General features: G+C 42.2%; 1 protein-coding gene across 1 annotated transcript; it reads left to right on the top strand.

Annotated features, from left to right (window-relative positions):
• Positions 1-6,397: 6,397 nt before the first annotated feature.
• Positions 6,398-15,696, top strand: LOC109436745 (DLA class II histocompatibility antigen, DR-1 beta chain). Its single transcript, XM_074332740.1, has 6 exons — positions 6,398-6,601; positions 10,254-10,523; positions 13,502-13,783; positions 14,461-14,571; positions 15,053-15,076; positions 15,350-15,696. The coding sequence occupies exons 1-6, from the start codon at positions 6,502-6,504 to the stop codon at positions 15,361-15,363; spliced, it is 801 nt and encodes a 266-aa protein (XP_074188841.1). The 5' UTR covers positions 6,398-6,501; the 3' UTR covers positions 15,364-15,696.
• Positions 15,697-17,689: the final 1,993 nt, after the last annotated feature.

Genomic DNA, 17,689 nt, shown 5'->3' with positions numbered 1-17,689 from the left:
CGTGAACATGGAATGTCTTTCCATTTTTTTGTGTCTTCTTCAATTTCTCTTATAAGTGTTTTATATTTTTCAGCATAGAGGTCTTTCACATCCTTGGTTAAGTTTATTCCTACGTATTTTATTTATTTTTTTGTTGCAATTGCAAAATGAATTATTTTTATTTCTTTTTCTGAGATTTTATTGTTAGTATATAGGAATGCCGTGTACTTTCGTATGTTGATTTTGTCGCCGGCAACTTTAGTGTATTCGTTTATTGTTTCTAAATGGCTTTTTGGTGGAGTCTTTAGGGTTTTCTATATATAGCATCATATCATCTGCAAAGAGTGACAATTTAACTTCTTCATTCCCAATTTGGATGCCTTTTATTTCTTTCTCTTGCCTGATTGCTCTGGCAAGGACTTCCAACACTATGTTGAAAAGCAGAGGTGATAGGGGACAGCCCTGTCGTGTTCCTGAACGTAGAGCAAAGGGCTTCAGTTTTTCACTGTTAATTATGAGATTAGCTGAGGGTTTGTCATATATGGCCTTTATTATGTTAAGGTATTTTCCTTCTATACCTATTTTATTAAGTGTTTTAATCATAAATGGATGTTGTATCTTGTCAAATGTTTTTTCTGCATCAATTGATATAATCATATGATTTTTGTCCTTTATTTTGTTTATGTGATGTATCACATTGATGGATTTGCGGATGTTGAACCATCCTTGTGCCCCGGGAATGAACCCCACTTGGTCGTGATGAATAATCCTTTTAATGCATTGTTGCATTCGATTTGCTAGAATTTTGTTTAGGATTTTTGCATCTGTATTCATCAGAGATATTGGTCTGTAGTTTTCTTTTTTTGTGTTATCTTCACCAGGTTTTGGTATCAGGGTAATGATGGCCTCATAAACTGAGTTAGGGAGTACTGTCTCTTCTTCAATTTTTTGGAAGAGTTTGACCAGAATTGGTATTAGATCCTCTTTGAAGGTTTGGGAGAATTCACTAGTGAAGCCATCTGGTCCTGGACTTTTGCTTTTGGGAAGGTTTTGGATGACTGATTCAATTTCATTACTGGTGATCAGTCTGTTTAGATTTTCCAGTTCTTCATGGTTCAGCCTAGGAAGGCTATATGTTTCTAAGAACTTGTCCATTTCTTCTAGGTTATTGAATTTGGTGGCATATAGTCCTTCATAGTATTCTTGGATGATCCTTTGTATTTCTGTGGCATCCGTGATAACGTCCCCTTTTTCATTTCTGATTTTGTTTATTAGTGTCATCTCTCTTTTTATCTTAGTGAGTCTAGGCAGTGGTTTGTCAATTTTATTAATCTTTTCAAAGAAAAAGAAAAGCTCTTTGTCACATTAATTTTTTCTATTGCCTTTTTGTTCTCTATTTCATTTAGTTTTGCTGTGGTTTTTATTATTTCCTTCCTTTGCTGACTTGGGGTTTCATTTGTTCTTCTTTTTCTAGTTCTTTAAGGCACAACATGAGGTTATTTATTGGGATTTTTCTTCTTTCTTGAGCTAGGCCTGTAATGATATAAATTTCCCTCCTAAAACTGCATTCACTGCATCCCCCAAATTTCGGTAGGGTGTATTTTTATTCTCATTGGTTTCTATGCATCTTTTAATCTCTCCTTTTATTTCTTCTTTGACCCAGTTGTTTTTTAAAGTATGTTGTTTAATCTTCACATATTTGTGGTTTTTCTTGCTTTCTTTTTGCAGCTGATATCCAATTTCATAACCTTGTGATCAGAGAATATACTTGGTATGATTTCAATCTTCTTAAATTTGCTGAGACTGATTTTATGTCCCAATATATGGTCTATCCTTGAGAATGTTCCATGTACACTAGAAAACAATGTATAGTCTGATGTTTTAGGATGAAGTGCTCTATAAATGTCAATTATGTCCATTTCATCTAGTGTGTCATTTAAGGCTGATACTTCTTCATTTATTTTATGTCTGGATGATCTATCCATAGTTGTCAATTATGTATTGAGGTCCCTTACTGTAATTATGTTTTGGTTAGTTTCTCCCTTTAGTTGTTTAGCGGTTGCTTGGTATATTTCAGTGCTCCCCATCTGGGGGCATAAATATTGATGAGTGTTATGTCTTCTTGTTGTATAATCCTCTTTATTGTTATGAAATGTCCATCTTTGTCTCTTGTTACCTTTTTTACCCTGAAGTCTGTTTCATCTGACATCATTATGGCTACACCTGATTTTCTCTGAATACCATTTGCTTGGAATGTCAATTTCTACCCTTTCCCTTTGAGTCTATGCTTGTCCTTGTAGCTGAGATGTGTCTCTTGGAGGCAGCATACGGTTAGGTTTAGTTTTTTGATCCAATCTGCTACCCTGTGCCTTTTTATTGGTGAGTTCAGTCCATTTACATTTAGGGCGATTATTGGTATATGAGGATTTCTTGTCATTCCATCTTTGGTTTTCTGGCAAGACTGTGTCTCCATTGTTTCTTTGCCTTTTTGTTGCTGTCTATTATTTCTGTGTGGTGGTATTCTATGATTTTTCCCTCTGTTTCTTCTTTTATTTTGTTATATATTTCAGTTCTGGATTTTTTTCGGAGTGGTTACCATTAAGTTTATGTAAAAGAAAGTATCGTATTAGAGTATTCCATTTTCTTCAGCACGCTTACTTTCTCCATTCCCATATTTTGGTTCAGGCCTTTACTCTCCCCCTTTTTATGTTTTTGTTTTCACAAATTATCCCTATTGATGCTGTGAGTTTATATCAGCACTGTAGTAGCAAGCTGTCTTTTTCTTCTTTTTCTTTAAGTGCTTCCCCTCCCCCATTCTTTACCCTGTATGTTATGTTTAAGTGTACAGTGTCTTATTCGGTGTATGGGTTGCCATTTCCTGCTTCTGTCTGTCTGTTCATAATACTCTCATTGTTTTGTATTCTTTTACTTTTTCGTTTCAGGTCAAATAGCCTCTTTCAGTATTTCTTGTAGTGCAGGTCGTGTATCAGAAAATTCCCTCAGCTTCTCTATGTCTGGAAAGGTCTTTATTCCTCCTTCATATCTAAAGGATATCTTTGCTAGATATATTATTCTTGGCTCATAATTTCTCTCTTTCAGTACTCTGACTATTTGACTCCACTCCCTCCTGGATTGTAGAGCTTCTGCTCAAAAATCTAATAATAAGTTATAGGTTACCATCTTCTTTTTCCTGGCTGACTTAAGGATTCTTTCTTTATCATTAATTTTGACAGCTTCAATATAATGTACCTTTGAGAAGGCCTGTTGGGGTTGAGGTAATTAGGTGTTCTATTTGCTTCTTGGATTCAAGGATCCAGTTCTTTCCACAGTTTGGGAAGTTCTCATTGACTGTTTGAATATACACTCTGTTCCCTTCTCTCTTTCTTCTCCTTCCGATATGCCCATTATTCTTATATTGATCTTTCTGATGGAGTCAGAAAGTACTTGTAGAGTTCTTTCATTTCTTTTAACTCTCAAGTCTGTCTCTTCCCCCATTTGGGTCGTTTCCAGATTTCTATCTTTGATGTCACTGATTATTTCTTCCATCTGGTCAACTCTACTACCTAAGCTGGTTATTTCATTCTTCATTTCTTTTATTGAGTTCTTAATCTACAGAAATTCTATTTGGTTCTTTTTTTAAATTTCAATCTCTTTCGTAAAACATTCATTTTGTTCTTTGATTGTGTTTCTGAGTTCATTAAACTGCCTGTCTGTGTTTTCTTGCATCTCGTTGAGTTTTTTCAGAACTGCAATCTTGAATTCTCTGTCATTTATGTCACATATTTCCATGTCTTTAAATTCATTTTCTGGAGACTTTACATTTTCTTTCTGACCTGCCTTGCTACCTTGTTTATTCATGGCAATTAGTGAATTATTATTGCTCTTCCTAGGCATCTACAGGAGTGGGTTCTGCAACAGGTTGGTGAGAGGAGGGCTTTCTTTTGCTTTCCAGTAGGTTTGGTAGAACACTTTATTTGCTTTCTGACTGCAGCCTTTTATTCTCTCTCATGCTGTAGTGTTATATTTTATCTGCACTGTTCTGGCTTCTCACACAATGCAGCTATTCTCTGGAAGGTGGGGTTCTCCTCTGTGAGCAGGTTGTCTGGGTCTCAGGGCACTGCCTCCACTGGGGAATGTGGAAAGTTTCTGCAGTTATGAAGCTCTTCCTGCACTAGATTCAGGGCCTGTATGTTTCAGCAGCTCTGTTTACCATTGCAGAGATCTGTCCAGATAGGTGGTGGCAGAGACAGGGTGGGTTGTGCAAAGTGGGTGTGAAGATGGCGGCCACCACCCGTACTGCCCATCCTGCACCCAGGGCTCCCTCCCCTTTGCCGGAACTAGTTGGGCTGTGAATTGGTGTCTGTGGGCCACAGTTCTCAGAACAGCAAATATTCTGTTCTTTGATCTGACACGGCTGCTGTTCCACTTCTAGCACCGGGCAGGTGGGGGCGGGGCGAGCTCTGGGAGGGGAGGGAGGGGGCGGCTAGTCTCAGTGCCTAAGGCTTCAGTTCTCTGCTCTGCAGTGAGGGCTTAAACCACCGTTTTCAGCCTTTTTCCCTCAGTCTTTGCTCCGAGGTCTCTGCCGTGAGCGTTGGGTTCAGCCGTGTTATATGCTGTCCCCTCAGCCCTGTGGGCCATAAATGGAGTCCTAGCAGTTTGAGTTTTTCCCTCTCCCACAGCTGCAGTAGTTCCGGAATGCAGGGAGCTCAGAGCTCTACTGGGGCTGTCCTGTGCCCACGCTTCTCGCATCTCAGCACTACCCGCTTCCCTCCTTCCCTGCTCACCCAATTTGCCCACATTTAGATGATTTCAGTTGCACATCTCTTTGTCTTGCCTGTCTGCTGTGCAGGGAGTCCTTTGTGGAGTTATAGTTGTTCAATTTATTGTAAATTCCAGGGGATAGTTCAGGAGGCTTACGCTGCCATTTCTATGACATCATCTGATAAGAATAGTTTTAATATAAGATACTATTCTCTTCAGAAATTGAATACGAGGTGGTAAGATGCAATGACTAAGCTTGTGGGGTTTGGAAACACAATCACTTGGCTCAATCTGGAGTGTCCTATTTACTACTGTAGCTGTGTATCCTTGCAAAGGTTGTTTAACCTCCATCATTTTATTCTCTCCATCAGTAGGGATGAAAAGGGTGAGCATTTCAGTTTGTGCCCAGAATTATACAAGGGATTTTTACACATCATATTTTATTTAATCCTCACATCATCTCACTTATCTCACTGAGATGATGTGAGGATTAAATAAAATATGATGTATTAAAATCCCTTGTATAATTCTAGGCACAAACTAAAATGCTCAAAAATTGCTCAATAAATATTAATCATTTTCATTGCAGCCTGGTGAGAACTCTGTCACTAGAAATATCAAGGCACATAAAGGAGAACTTCATATCAGAACTGATGGAGTGTAAGTTAATGCAGACTTTTAGATATATAGTTGTTATTTAAAGTCCATTCTAAATCTGAGATATACAGTTATATTGATATAATTATTAATAATTATTTAAACGTAGAATTGTGTGATTACATCAAAGGATATAACTCATAGTTTTTCCATAGTATTGTATTCCCTGAACACTCTATAATGCATTAATTTGCAAAGTCTTCTTATATGTTTCCTTAAGAAAAAGCAAGGGAAGGTGAATAATAAGGGGCTATATCTCCCAATAAAATGACAAAATCGTAATGTGGACCAGAAGTAAGGAATTGAATGTTTTCCACATGAAATGTTAATTATTCTAAAGCAGAGCTGCTGTGCCAAAGGCTGACTTTGAAACTATCAATTTCTCAGCCCTCCAGATACTTTGATTTGGACAATTGGCTTTATCACATTGTTAAGTGTTATACAAAGATACTGTCAAGACTCCTTTCCACAATCTTAGATGGCCTTCCCTAATCCCCTTTCTTTATGTATATTCTGGAGGTGCCACTAACTCAGTGACAGCATCAGGAGACAAACCTGGAAAACCCTTTCTCAGGTTAATTTATTGATCAACTTTCAATATACTTCATTTGATCAGAGACCTCCCTTCCCGTGAGGAGGTGCAGACTACACTCTCCAATCCACAGCTGTAAGTCTGTCACATCATCAGTTACTAGGGGAGGCTGCTCCGCCAGGTGTCCACAGAATCACAGAATGTTCCAGTATTGAAATACCTGAGAGACCGCAGTGCCTTCATTTAATCTATGAGAGGTTAAGTAATTTCCCCAAATCTACAACTGGATACAACTGGATCAAGCCTTTAAAGCACTGAGTTAAAACAATCTTTTTAATGTAGGAAATTCTAATTTTCAGAAGGGGACCTTCACATTGAATCTCTGCCCAGCAACTGATGATGCTATTCATATCTGGTGCTGATTGGTTCTCCAACACTGAGGTTACTCAATTCAGGAACAGAAAAATGAGTGCCTTGGTTTCTATTATTTGGGCTGAGACTGGAGTAAGGCCACAGTCCCCTCTGACTGAGACTCGCCTGCTCCCTGTGCCCTGTCCTCTGCATTCTCCAGCATGGTGTGTCTGTGGTTCCCCGGAGGCTCCTGGACAGCAGTTCTGACCGTGATACTGATGGGAGTGAGCCCTCCCCTGGCCTGGGCCAGGGGTCCCCCAGGTAAGTGCACACCTTGGGGGGTGAGCTATTGTGTGGTGGGGGAAGGGAGGAAATTAGCTTTGTCACTGTGTCCAGGCCACATCCCTTAGAAAATTGTGACACTTTCTTTGGTGATGACATATATTTATCATATGGATCCCCAATTCTTTCCAAAACAAAAGGAGTCTGGCTGCTTGCCCTCTAGAGAGCTGTGTAAGGGCCTGTGTGTGTGTGATTTCTTCTCAACTCTCTTCTGATAAACCTCTGAGACACTAAGAAGATTTAAAAATAATGATGTCAAGATAATTCCCCATTCACTGATTCCCTTTATTATGTTGAGTTATGCCAGAAAAAAAAGTTTCTCTGAAAATTTTATGGGAAATCAAAAGGAATCAGAAGGGCCTCTCGAAGATCCTGTGTTGTGGCCTCAGCAGGACTGTGACGTTGGTGCCTCTCCCTAATACGGGGGATGGATCAAGAGGCCTCCCCAATATCTTTCCTTTCTCCCTGAACCCCAATGTTTACAAGGCCTGTGTCCCTTCTAAGGGAGGCTCTCGGACAGTAGGTGGGGTTAGTGCCCTCTGTTCCTCCATGGAAAGCACCCTGCAGCGGAAGCAGAGACCCTTGCGACGTGGGCTGAGCCTGTAGGTGAGGAGCATCTGGGGGCTGTTCTCTGAAGCCTTAAAGGACTTCAGGCACCTTCTGAAAGCCTGGCAGGTTCAGGTTCATTATGAATCTATTTTGAACCTTTGTATACTATTAGTTTCTCCTACGTCTCCCATTTTTCTGGCCTGAGCACAGAAAAAGATTCAACTAGTAGAGCATAAATTATATGAAATTCTGTTTGTGTAATAAAAAAAATAGTCAAGTATCAGCAATTTCTTATGGTTCAAACTCCATACCCTGAGTACTGAGGGAATGTGAAGTTTTCTTATGTCCCACAGGCTGAAAGCCAGTAAGCAAGTCAATGGAACTCATTGGCCTCCTGGGGTCTTGGCCCCAAATTCCATAGGTTCACTTGTCATATTTTCTCTTTTCCTTAATTAGCCATGCTTGGTTACCTTTACTTCCAGTTCCTCCCTATTCTTTCCCCAGCTATGTCATTACTTTTCCCAAGAATCTCCGAAGTTTGCGCAGCCCTCAGCGCTATAACAGATGTATCAGATGAGATGAAATTTACTGTTTCTTAAAACACCATTTCCTCACCTGTGCTATTTCTTCCAACTAGTAGGAGGAGAAAGAGGAAGTTTGTGTAAATTTCTCACATGAAGAGGAAGGGATATAATGTGTCATCAGAATAAAGACTCTTGGGGCTTGAGCCCCTTCTTGCTTCCAGGATCCCCACAATGACCAAGTCCCAGCACCCCAGGTTTACTCACGTGGACCACAGGTACCCATCTGAGCAACAATTCTGTACTGGGCTGTTGTAGGCTCAGATAATTATTTCTGAATAAGATAGAAAAGTCTCCTATTATGGAACTTACCTAATGTTAGGGGACAAAGTACAATAAACATTTAACAAAGAAAAAAATTTCAGGAGCAATATGCACTCTGAAAAAAAAAATCAGGATTATGGGACAGAGAGAATTGGATTTACTTGCTTCAGTTCAAGTGTCTGGGGAGCTCTGCCTGAGAAAGTGACATTTAGAGACATTTGACTCATGAATGATGAGAAGCCAGCCATGTGAAGACCTAAGGGACAAGTGTTCCAGAGAGAGGGACTGGGGGAAAGGGCAAAGTGTGGAAGATGTGTGCTGTGTCTAAGGGACAGGAAGGCTGAGGCGGCTGAAGGGGAGCAAGCCCGGTCTTCACTCCCCTGTTTCCACAACTCGGAATCCCCCACAGAAGCATCACTGTCAGTGCTCAGTATACATATATTTTATGTCAGCCTCTGCCTTGTTTAAATTTTTAACTGATAAGCTTTTACATATATGGAGTTTGATATGATTTTCTTCTCATAATGACATGATAGTTTCCAAAGTCTTCATCTGCTAGGCCATTTGAAAAGATGGATATAGCCTAAGTCTGTGCCAAACATTTGTTCAAGTTGATTTATTAATTATTAGCTTCATAATAAACACTAGCAGCTGACCTCCTTCAGAAAGCTGTGGATTTGTAGATATCTGTAAACCTCAGTGAGAACAGAATTTAAAAGATGTTTATAACTGCTCTTCAGGGGATAAGAGTTTCCTTGGTTCTAAAATTGCAACACAGCTCTCATACCGGGGGAAATGAAAACCCAGAACTTTACTTGTTACAAGAAGCTCACGAGAGCTGTATGTGGAGCAATTGTACAGGGACAGTCACGTTTTACAGGTTTCTCACAGCCCAGCTCGCCTGCACTGAACATAAGCCACTGACACAAGGCGGTTACTGAGCCAGCTAGAAAATATCTGTCTGATTTTTCATGTTTCCTTCTTTGAACATAATGCACACCTAAAATGCTTACCCCTTTCAGGTGTCCTGGATTTGGGCTTTTTCCAGTCACAGCCCACTTTTAACCACAGAATTTTTTTTATCACTTTCTGAAATCTTCTTAGTTCAATTGAACATAAATTGCGGAAGCACATGTGGCCAATTGACCAATAAGAGCTCTGAGACATGTCTGACTGACTCTAAGTCAGATTTACCAAATGAGGTTGGCACCACAGATTTGATTGTCTAAGATTTCTGGATTTAGAAATTCAAATAGGGGATTGTGGGCCTGTATTGCATCACAGTTCTAGTCTCCTTAAACTCATCAGTAGCTTCCTGTTACATTCTGTATAAAGTTACACCTAATGCCATCCACAGGCTTTTCAGCGCCCATTCCACCTGCTTCTCCAGTCTAAGCTTTCCCCTCCTTCCTCCCACTGCCTGTGCTTCAGAGAACTGTTTGCTTCCGGTTCCTGGAGGAAGTTGATCAGTTCTTTCAGGCTTTTGCACATGGTATTACCTTTATCAGAAATGTGCCTCCCTTTTCCACACACACACACACACACACACACACACACACACACGATTCTCCAGCTCACACCAACTTAACCTTTCATGTCACATCTTAAATGTCACTCAGGGACCCCTTCCCTGCACCCTAATGTAATTTAGATCGTCCTACTATTCTCTGTTCTAGAACTTTTCCTCTGACATTTCTCACTCCTGTGTGAATTCTGTGTGGTGGGTTTTGTTCCTCACTTGCACTGAATGTTAAGCTGCAGGAGTAGAGACGTTGGGTTTCCTAACTCGGGTTCCCAGGCGCAGCACGGGCCTGTCACCAGGTCGGTGACAATGATATATTTACAGAATGAAGGAGGCAGTACATGTACATGGACCCGCTGTGGGATGAGAGGAGGGGGCGGTGTGTTTAGTGTGGAGGCTTCTAGAAGGAGGTGGCGCAGGAGGCGGTGATGGGACACATCCCTGCCCCGCTCCCCCATGGGCGTCAGCAGCGCAGCACGGAGCCAGTGGATCCCAAAGGCTCCGGGTCCGAGGGGTTTTCTCAGCCCCGCCGGCCCCCCTCCCGCACCGCGCACCGCGGGCGGATTAAAGATGAAGCGGCGGGTGCTGGTGTGGGGGCGCCGCGGGGCCAAAAACGGGGGCGTCCTCGTGTCCCCACCCCACCTGGGCGCCCCGCTTTGGGGGACGTCGTGGTCAGTGTGTAACCAGTGTGACCGGACCCTTCCTGTCCCCACAGCACATTTCTTGGAGCAACTTAAGGCCGAGTGTCATTTCACCAACGGGACGGAGCGGGTGCGGCTTGTGAGCAGAATCATCTACAACCGGGAGGAGTACGCGCGCTTCGACAGCGACGTGGGGGAGTTCGTGGCGGTGACCGAGCTGGGGCGGCGCTCCGCCGAGTACTACAACAGCCAGAAGGACATCCTGGAGCGGAAGCGGGCGGAGACGGACACCGTGTGCAGACACAACTACGGGGTGTCAGATAACTTCTTGGTGCATCGGCAAAGTAAGCGCGGCGGGGGCGTGTGTGTGTGTGTGTGTGTGTGTGTGTGTGTGTGTGTGTGTGGTCAGTGGGGTGAGTGTGTAGGATTGTGTGTGAACGTGCGCAAGTTCTGAGGGGACGTGTGAGGGCGTGATGTCCAGGACACAGTGTGTGATTTTTGTCCGTGTGTGTGTGATTGTGAGGCGAGTGTGTGAGGGGTGCGTGTGCGCTGAGGTGGGACAGAGAGTGTGTGTGGTGGGGGGGTGGCCTGGGGTGTGAGGACCCCGAGGGAGGGTGGGGGTGTGAGGACCCGGAGTGGGGACTGTGCTGGAGGGAGCCTTCAGGGGACCACGGTGGCCGCTGTGGACAGGTGACATGGGGGAGAGCGGCAGTGCAGGGACAGGAGGTGGAGGAAGCATGGATGGGGGCTCAGAGGTGAGGGAAGGGAAATTTATGGTGGTGTCTGTGGTTGGGTGGAGGTTTAGGGGAGCAGAGATGAGGAATGTGAAAGGTTGGGGGGAATGTGAGGCAGCGAGTCACTGTCTGTCTTGGCTACACGGCTTCTTAATTCTGAAACCTTTGGAATAAGGGTGATGTGTTTGTGCATAAACCTTTCTTTGAGGAAAAGTATTAGACTAATTTTGAGGGGTGGGGGAACCTCTGAGACACCTCTGATCTTTCTGAGGCTCCTTTTAGTTCTAAATTTCCTGGGGTTTTTTCTTAGTGTATTTATTTTTACATAGTTGAAATAATTGTGAAACCAGCTTTTTGAATTATAATTTTGTTATTTAACATACTGATGTTACTATTTATATAATGCTAGTAGTTTTTAAGTAGTTACATATTATTTCTTTATATAGTTGTAACAATTTACCTCACATTGCCTTTAGTTAGATCTTGTTTCAATGTTGCCACTCAGCTGAAAATTAACAGACTTTTTAGTTTTAATTTATGTTTCTTTGATATCTAAACTTCCTAAACATTTTGCACATATTTTTGGCTAATTGTTGTTATTGCTTTATGAATTATCTATTGTCTTTTATCTCTGACGTCCTCCTGTTTTTTTTGGCAATTTTATGGGTTTCCTATCCAGCAATGATTAACACTTTGCTGATACTTGATTCAGCATTTTTTCCAGTCTGTGGTTTATATTTTGATTTGGTTCATTATTTTCCATGTTATGAATTTAAACATTTTTACTTAATGAAATATACTGCAAAGTTGTGAGCAATGATTGACTATCAATCTAAATATATCATTTTGTGGTACTGTAAAAATGTTTTTCCCCTGGTTTATCCATCTTTGTTATTTATTTTTTAATTAGTTTCAGGTGTACAAAAAAATGTAATAGACAATTATCATTTATATCCCTCACACAGTGATAACCCCCTTCCCCCATCCACTATCCCTCTGACATCTCATACAGCCATTATATTTCCACTGTCTCTATTCCTAATGCTGTACTCCACTTTTTATAAGTATATATATATATATATATATATATATATATATATATACATATATATACATATACATATACATACATGTATATAAAATTGTAGTTGACATTCGTTATTATTCATCTTCAGCTTCAGGTGTACAGTGCAGTGATCAGGCATCTACATCATCCCTGAGGTGGTCTCCCTAATAAGACAAGTGTCCATCGGATACCCTACAAAATCTTTACAACATTATTGATTACATTCCCAAAATTGACTTTCGTATCCCTGCGGCAATCTCGTGGTTACCCACTGTTCTTTCTAATCCTCTCACCTTCCCCCTCATCCCCACCCCTCCTCCCATCTAGACACGCTCAGTTTTTCATCTATGTCTCTGAGATTGTTTCTGATTAGTTCATTCATTTATTCTTTTCTTTAGATTCCACATATAAGTGAGATCCTATGGTATTTGTCTTTCTCTGTCTGACTTATTTCACTTAACATAATGTTCTCTAGGTCCATCCATATTGTTGCAAATGGTAAGATTTCATTCTTCTTTATGGCTGCATAATACTCCATTGTATATATCCATATTTTTTATAAAAACAAATTGTATTTATTGAGGCTGGTAGTGCCAGGGATTGCCTAGGGCACTAAACACACACAGTATTGAGTTCCAGACCCTGTCCTGAACCAAATGTCAGCTGAGAAAGAGAGACAATTATAAAATAACAATTCCAATAATAAATCTGCTTGTTTGCAAAGAAGAGAGATGGATCAGCTGAGTGTAAATATAAGAACTTTTTAAATGAATGACTTCCCTTGCTCCTTTCCCTCTCCTCCAGGACTCAGGCTTTTTGGGCACTGAGCTCACAGAGAATCACCTGTGTCCTTCCTGCTTCCCAGGGTAGAACCATTTCTAGGAGTTCTAAAGTGTGAGTGTAGCATTCCCAGGATGTCATATTCTATCTCACCATCTACCTGCAGTTGTCCCCTGTTCATCCACATTGCTTTGACTGATATTTTCTCTCCAAATAAACAAGGATAATAAATAGCTAACATATATTGAAGGCTAAATTTCAGTTATTGCTTTACATATTTGGGGTGCATTGATCCTCACATAACCCTAAGAGGTAAGTTAGTATCCCCTTTATAGGTGAGAAAGCTGAGGGAGAAGGGAATGTAAAAATTCTCCCAAGATCAACCAGTAAGAGGCAGAGCCTGGATTTGGACCCAGGCAGCCCTGCTCCAAAAATCACACTTTGAATTAATGCATTAGGTGCCTTGCAAAGATTTGTAAACACTTCAATTCAACAATGAATAACTACTTCACACTAGGAACAACATACCCACAAGTCCTCAACATCTCTCAAATCTAATGGCCCTATGCTGTAAGGACTAGACCCAAGGCTCATGCTGACTCCTGGGGGCCACATGGCCAGCTGTGAGGGAGGCCTGCCCGAGACCTCATCTGGGACTGGAGCCTGGAGACCGGACGGCAGCCAACCAAGCAGATGTCCTCTGTCTTCCTCACGTACCTACCTCCCCCCTTTTCTCTCCCAGCGGAGCCTACAGTGACCGTGTATCCTGCAAAGACCCAGCGCCTGCAGCACCACAACCTTCTGGTCTGCTCCGTGAATGGTTTCTATCCAGGCCACATTGAAGTCAGCTGGTGGCGAAATGGCCAGGAAGAGGAGGCTGGGGTCGTCTCCACAGGCCTGATCCGTAATGGAGACTGGACCTTCCAGACCCTGGTGATGCTGGAAACAGTTCCTCAGCGTGGAGAGGTCTACACCTGCCAAGTGCAGCACCCAAGCCGGACGAGCCCCATCACAGTGGAATGGAGTGAGAAGCTTTCTGACCTCACAAGTGCCTCACCCACCATGAGGGGACTTTCTTATCCCTGGGCGTCAGGGTTCTCTTCTCCTCCACCATGTTTTCATTGGCTCATGTTCTCCTGTCCTTCAGTACAGGTCATGGGGGGACAGTGATAGTTTCTATAAATCCTGTAGCTCCTGGGCAGGCCCGATGCCTGGCAGGCAGAGAGGACATGGCCCCTACTGAGTCCTCTCATGATGTCGCAGCTCATGGTTCTCCCTAGGCCCTGGGCACCCGTCCCTGCCTCGGGCTGGGCTGGCACTTCTGCTCTGTTGCTCTGAGTTGTTCACTGTGACCTGAGAAGAGGTGCATCCTCTACAACGTGGGGACCTTCCTGACACGAGGACAGTCCAGTCTCCGCTCTGCCTTCTATGAGCTCTGTCGCTCTAGACAAGCGACTCAACCTCCCTGAGTCCCAGGCTCCTCGTCCCTCAGATGCTGCAGTAGTGACACATGTTGGGGCTGTGATGTTTCAGTGAATTCAGTGCCTGGTCCTTGTATCTGCTCAGTGATTTTTAAATCTCTTTTCCAGAAATGGCCAATTATTCTAGTTCTTCCCCATTCTCAAAGCTCCCGATCCCTAAGTCTCAATGAGAGAAGTTGCATTTGGGATAAAAATCACTAAAAGGAGCTTCTTGTCTCAGGGGCACAGCCTGACTCTGCACAGAGCAAGATGCTGAGTGGCATCGGGGGCTTCGTGCTGGGGCTGCTCTTCCTCGGGGCGGGGCTGTTCACCTACTTCAGGAATCAGAAAGGTAAGGAACCTGTGGGCAGCTGACACTCCCCATCGGCTTTATGGGGGAGGAAATGGGACTTTGCTCAAGTTAGTTCTCTGTGTATCAGAGGCCTTGTATGAGGACTTTCTTCCCCCAATTGACCTCAGATTCCCTGGCAATTCAGAAATCAACAGCCCATGGTTGGTATATGGAAGCATAAGAAGTGATGGCCTGTAGAAATGAGAAAATGGTTAACATGCATGGAGCGCTTGGCTGAGGATACGGGGGCAAATGAAGGAAGAGCCGTTAGGCTGATGAATTACATGGGATCTGGGCTTGGGACAGAAACTCCATGGGCTCAGGCTCTCGTTTCTGCTCTCCTCTTTATTCTGGTATCAGGCAACGTGGGTTGTGATGTTGGACAAATTTTAGGAGGGGTTTCGGGGGCTGGGAACATTGTGTTTGGGGACAGATTTACCTTCATATCTTTTAAGTATATATTCTGCCTTCTCTTTCTCAGGACACTCTGGACTTCAGCCAACAGGTAACTCTGTTTAATCCTCTTTTAGAGACATAATCAGTTTCCCAAGAATAGAAGTTGGAGGTGGCAGACAGGAGACAGAAATAATGGGAGGCATTTGAACCTGACTTCTGGTCAGGCCGTTTACACTAAAACTTCTTCTCCACTTAATAAAAGGCTCAGGGAGACCTAGGAATCTCCCCTCCTTACTACAGTGTTACAACACGAGGCCCTGAGAGGGGAAAGGGAGCTGCTCGTAGTGTTAAGTCTGAAAACAACACTGACCTCTGTCTGCAGGACTCCTGAGCTGAAGTGAAGGAGGGGACACGCAGAGAAGAGCCTTCTGGCCCAGCTTCTTCGCAGCATGAAAAGGTTTCCTGCTTGACTCTGATTCCACGAAGAGAGGGCTTCCTCACAGTCTGGTTTGCTCCTGGTTCAGTGACTCTGCAGAACACGTGCCCCCTCACGTCTCCCTCAGTCCCCACCCTTGACCTGGACGTCCCCAGTACTGAGTGCAGTACCTTCTCCTCATTCATTCCTGGTCCCCTTTGTATTCAGCCCTCACTGTCCCCTGTGCATCTGATCTCACCTTCCGCGCACATTACTTTAAACATTTTTCTGAAATAAATATGGAGTGAAAATCACCTGCTTCATACAGCTTTAAGGACAAGAAGTAGAAAGAAAAGAAAAAGGGAGGATTTCATCACAACTTATTGGTTTTCATTTATAATCCTGAATTTTGGTCACATGTGCTATGGAAGGTTTCTCTGCTTTCTTCCCTGTTTTTTCTTGGGTTTTTGCCTCCTGTAATTAGCCATATTGAGCTGAGCTAGGAGAAAGCCCCTAATGACCCCATATCATGGTGGCCTCTGTCTTTGCATTCTCGAAGCCAAACACACAGGTCCATTCATCCCATGGGATAAGAAAGGGGACAACAAATATAAGAAATGCAGATAACTTGTAAGTTCATGATGCCTTCAAATTTTTATAATCACATTCTTTTGTCTCTGTTGCTGATTTTTTAACGAGTGTATCTAAACCTGAGTACTTCTTGAACACCTTTTATTAGATTAAGGGCGGGCTTTAACCCCTCAATCTCTTTTCGGTCCAGATAAAAATCAGTCGCATGCTTACACTTTGGCTTCAGATGCACCCTTCCCCACAAATAGATTTCAGGCCATCAGGACAAAATCGCAACTCTAGTTGAAAATAATTTCTGAGGGCCTCTGAATTGTGTGACAACCTATGTGTCACAGGAGAATCCTGTATGGATCTTAGCAGAAACCAGAGACAATGCTGGGAAGCAAGGGGGAAGGTATGAATACACAGATGTATATCCAAACAATGAAATACTCTGCAGCTGGAAGAAAATTAGAAACTACTCTGCCAAAGAATAATTTCCAAAATATGTTTGGAGGAAGGTGCAGGAGTTTGTATATATGCAACCTTTCCTTTAACAAGATACAGGAGGAGAAGAGAAAAACATGGCTATGTCCATTTACTTTAGCTACCTAGCTAGCTACTCATATGTGTAAATAGAAACAATGGAAAAAATTATAAAAAATCATTGCCTATAGTGCAAATTAAAGATTGAGGGAGATGGAGATGAAAGCTGAACTTTCCTGAATATATCTTATTTAATAGTTTTATCTTGAGAAACATTCAAATATTTTACATAATAGAAAAATTAAGTCAAAAGTTTAAAAGGACAATATATACAAACTGAAAATAATAACAATTGAAACAAACTTGACAAAAGGTACATGATGGGGAAAAAAGCTAGAAATGTAAATCAAAACATTTTTTGACCCTTGCATAAAACATTCTGGAGCTATAATTGTTAATCAGTATATAGTTCTCAATTCTATGAACTTCAATAATACAAAGGAGTTGGATAAGTTTCAGAGAAAGGCAATTAAATTAGTTAAGAACATGATGGGTTCTGCTATTACGTTCCATCTGAAGTCAACTTCAAATGTAAATCAAATCTAAAGAGCAGATCATTGATTCAGAAATTAATTTCAAAATAATATTCATTTATAATTTCTCCACCATCAGAGACAAGTATTTTATTTTCAAGCAAATTCAAAGCTCATTTTATGCATATTTTAATTATATTTTATATTATTTGTGCAAAACATTATCATCCTGGAGAATTTGGTAAGCCAGTGGTAATGTCTGCAGTGTGCATACAGCTGGGGAAAGTTCTGTTTGATCCCAGGGTGGCAACGTCACTCTTGCTCGGTTCTTTGAGATGAAGAAATGAGATGTCTCGTTTCATTTGAGAACTGTGATGTGAAATTATCAGGTAGAATTAAGGTGCATGGCATGAATATTTCAATGAAAATGCTTCCTGCTACTAGTAGCAGAAAAGCCAACCAAATTTGCTTTTTTTGTATTTAACTTATTGTCTTTTTTTCTCCCCCCTCTTCTGCCTCCCTGCTCTCCACCCACTCTGGTTCAAGCCATTGTTTCTCAGTCTAGTGAAGGGTGCAGCTCCCTGACCCATGCTGGTGTTATGAGCCTTGTGCTCCCTACCCCCTCCCCATGCTGAGGTAGTTGGTCTCTGGTCATCAGTCAGCTGCTCACAGCAGCTCTCACTGGCTGCCGGCCGCTCACAATGGCTGCCAGCCAGCG

The sequence above is a fragment of the Rhinolophus sinicus genome, linkage group LG05 (genome assembly GCF_036562045.2).
Source record: "Rhinolophus sinicus isolate RSC01 linkage group LG05, ASM3656204v1, whole genome shotgun sequence".
Classification (NCBI taxonomy): Eukaryota; Metazoa; Chordata; class Mammalia; order Chiroptera; family Rhinolophidae; genus Rhinolophus; species Rhinolophus sinicus.
This window is presented reverse-complemented; position numbering and strand designations above follow the sequence as displayed.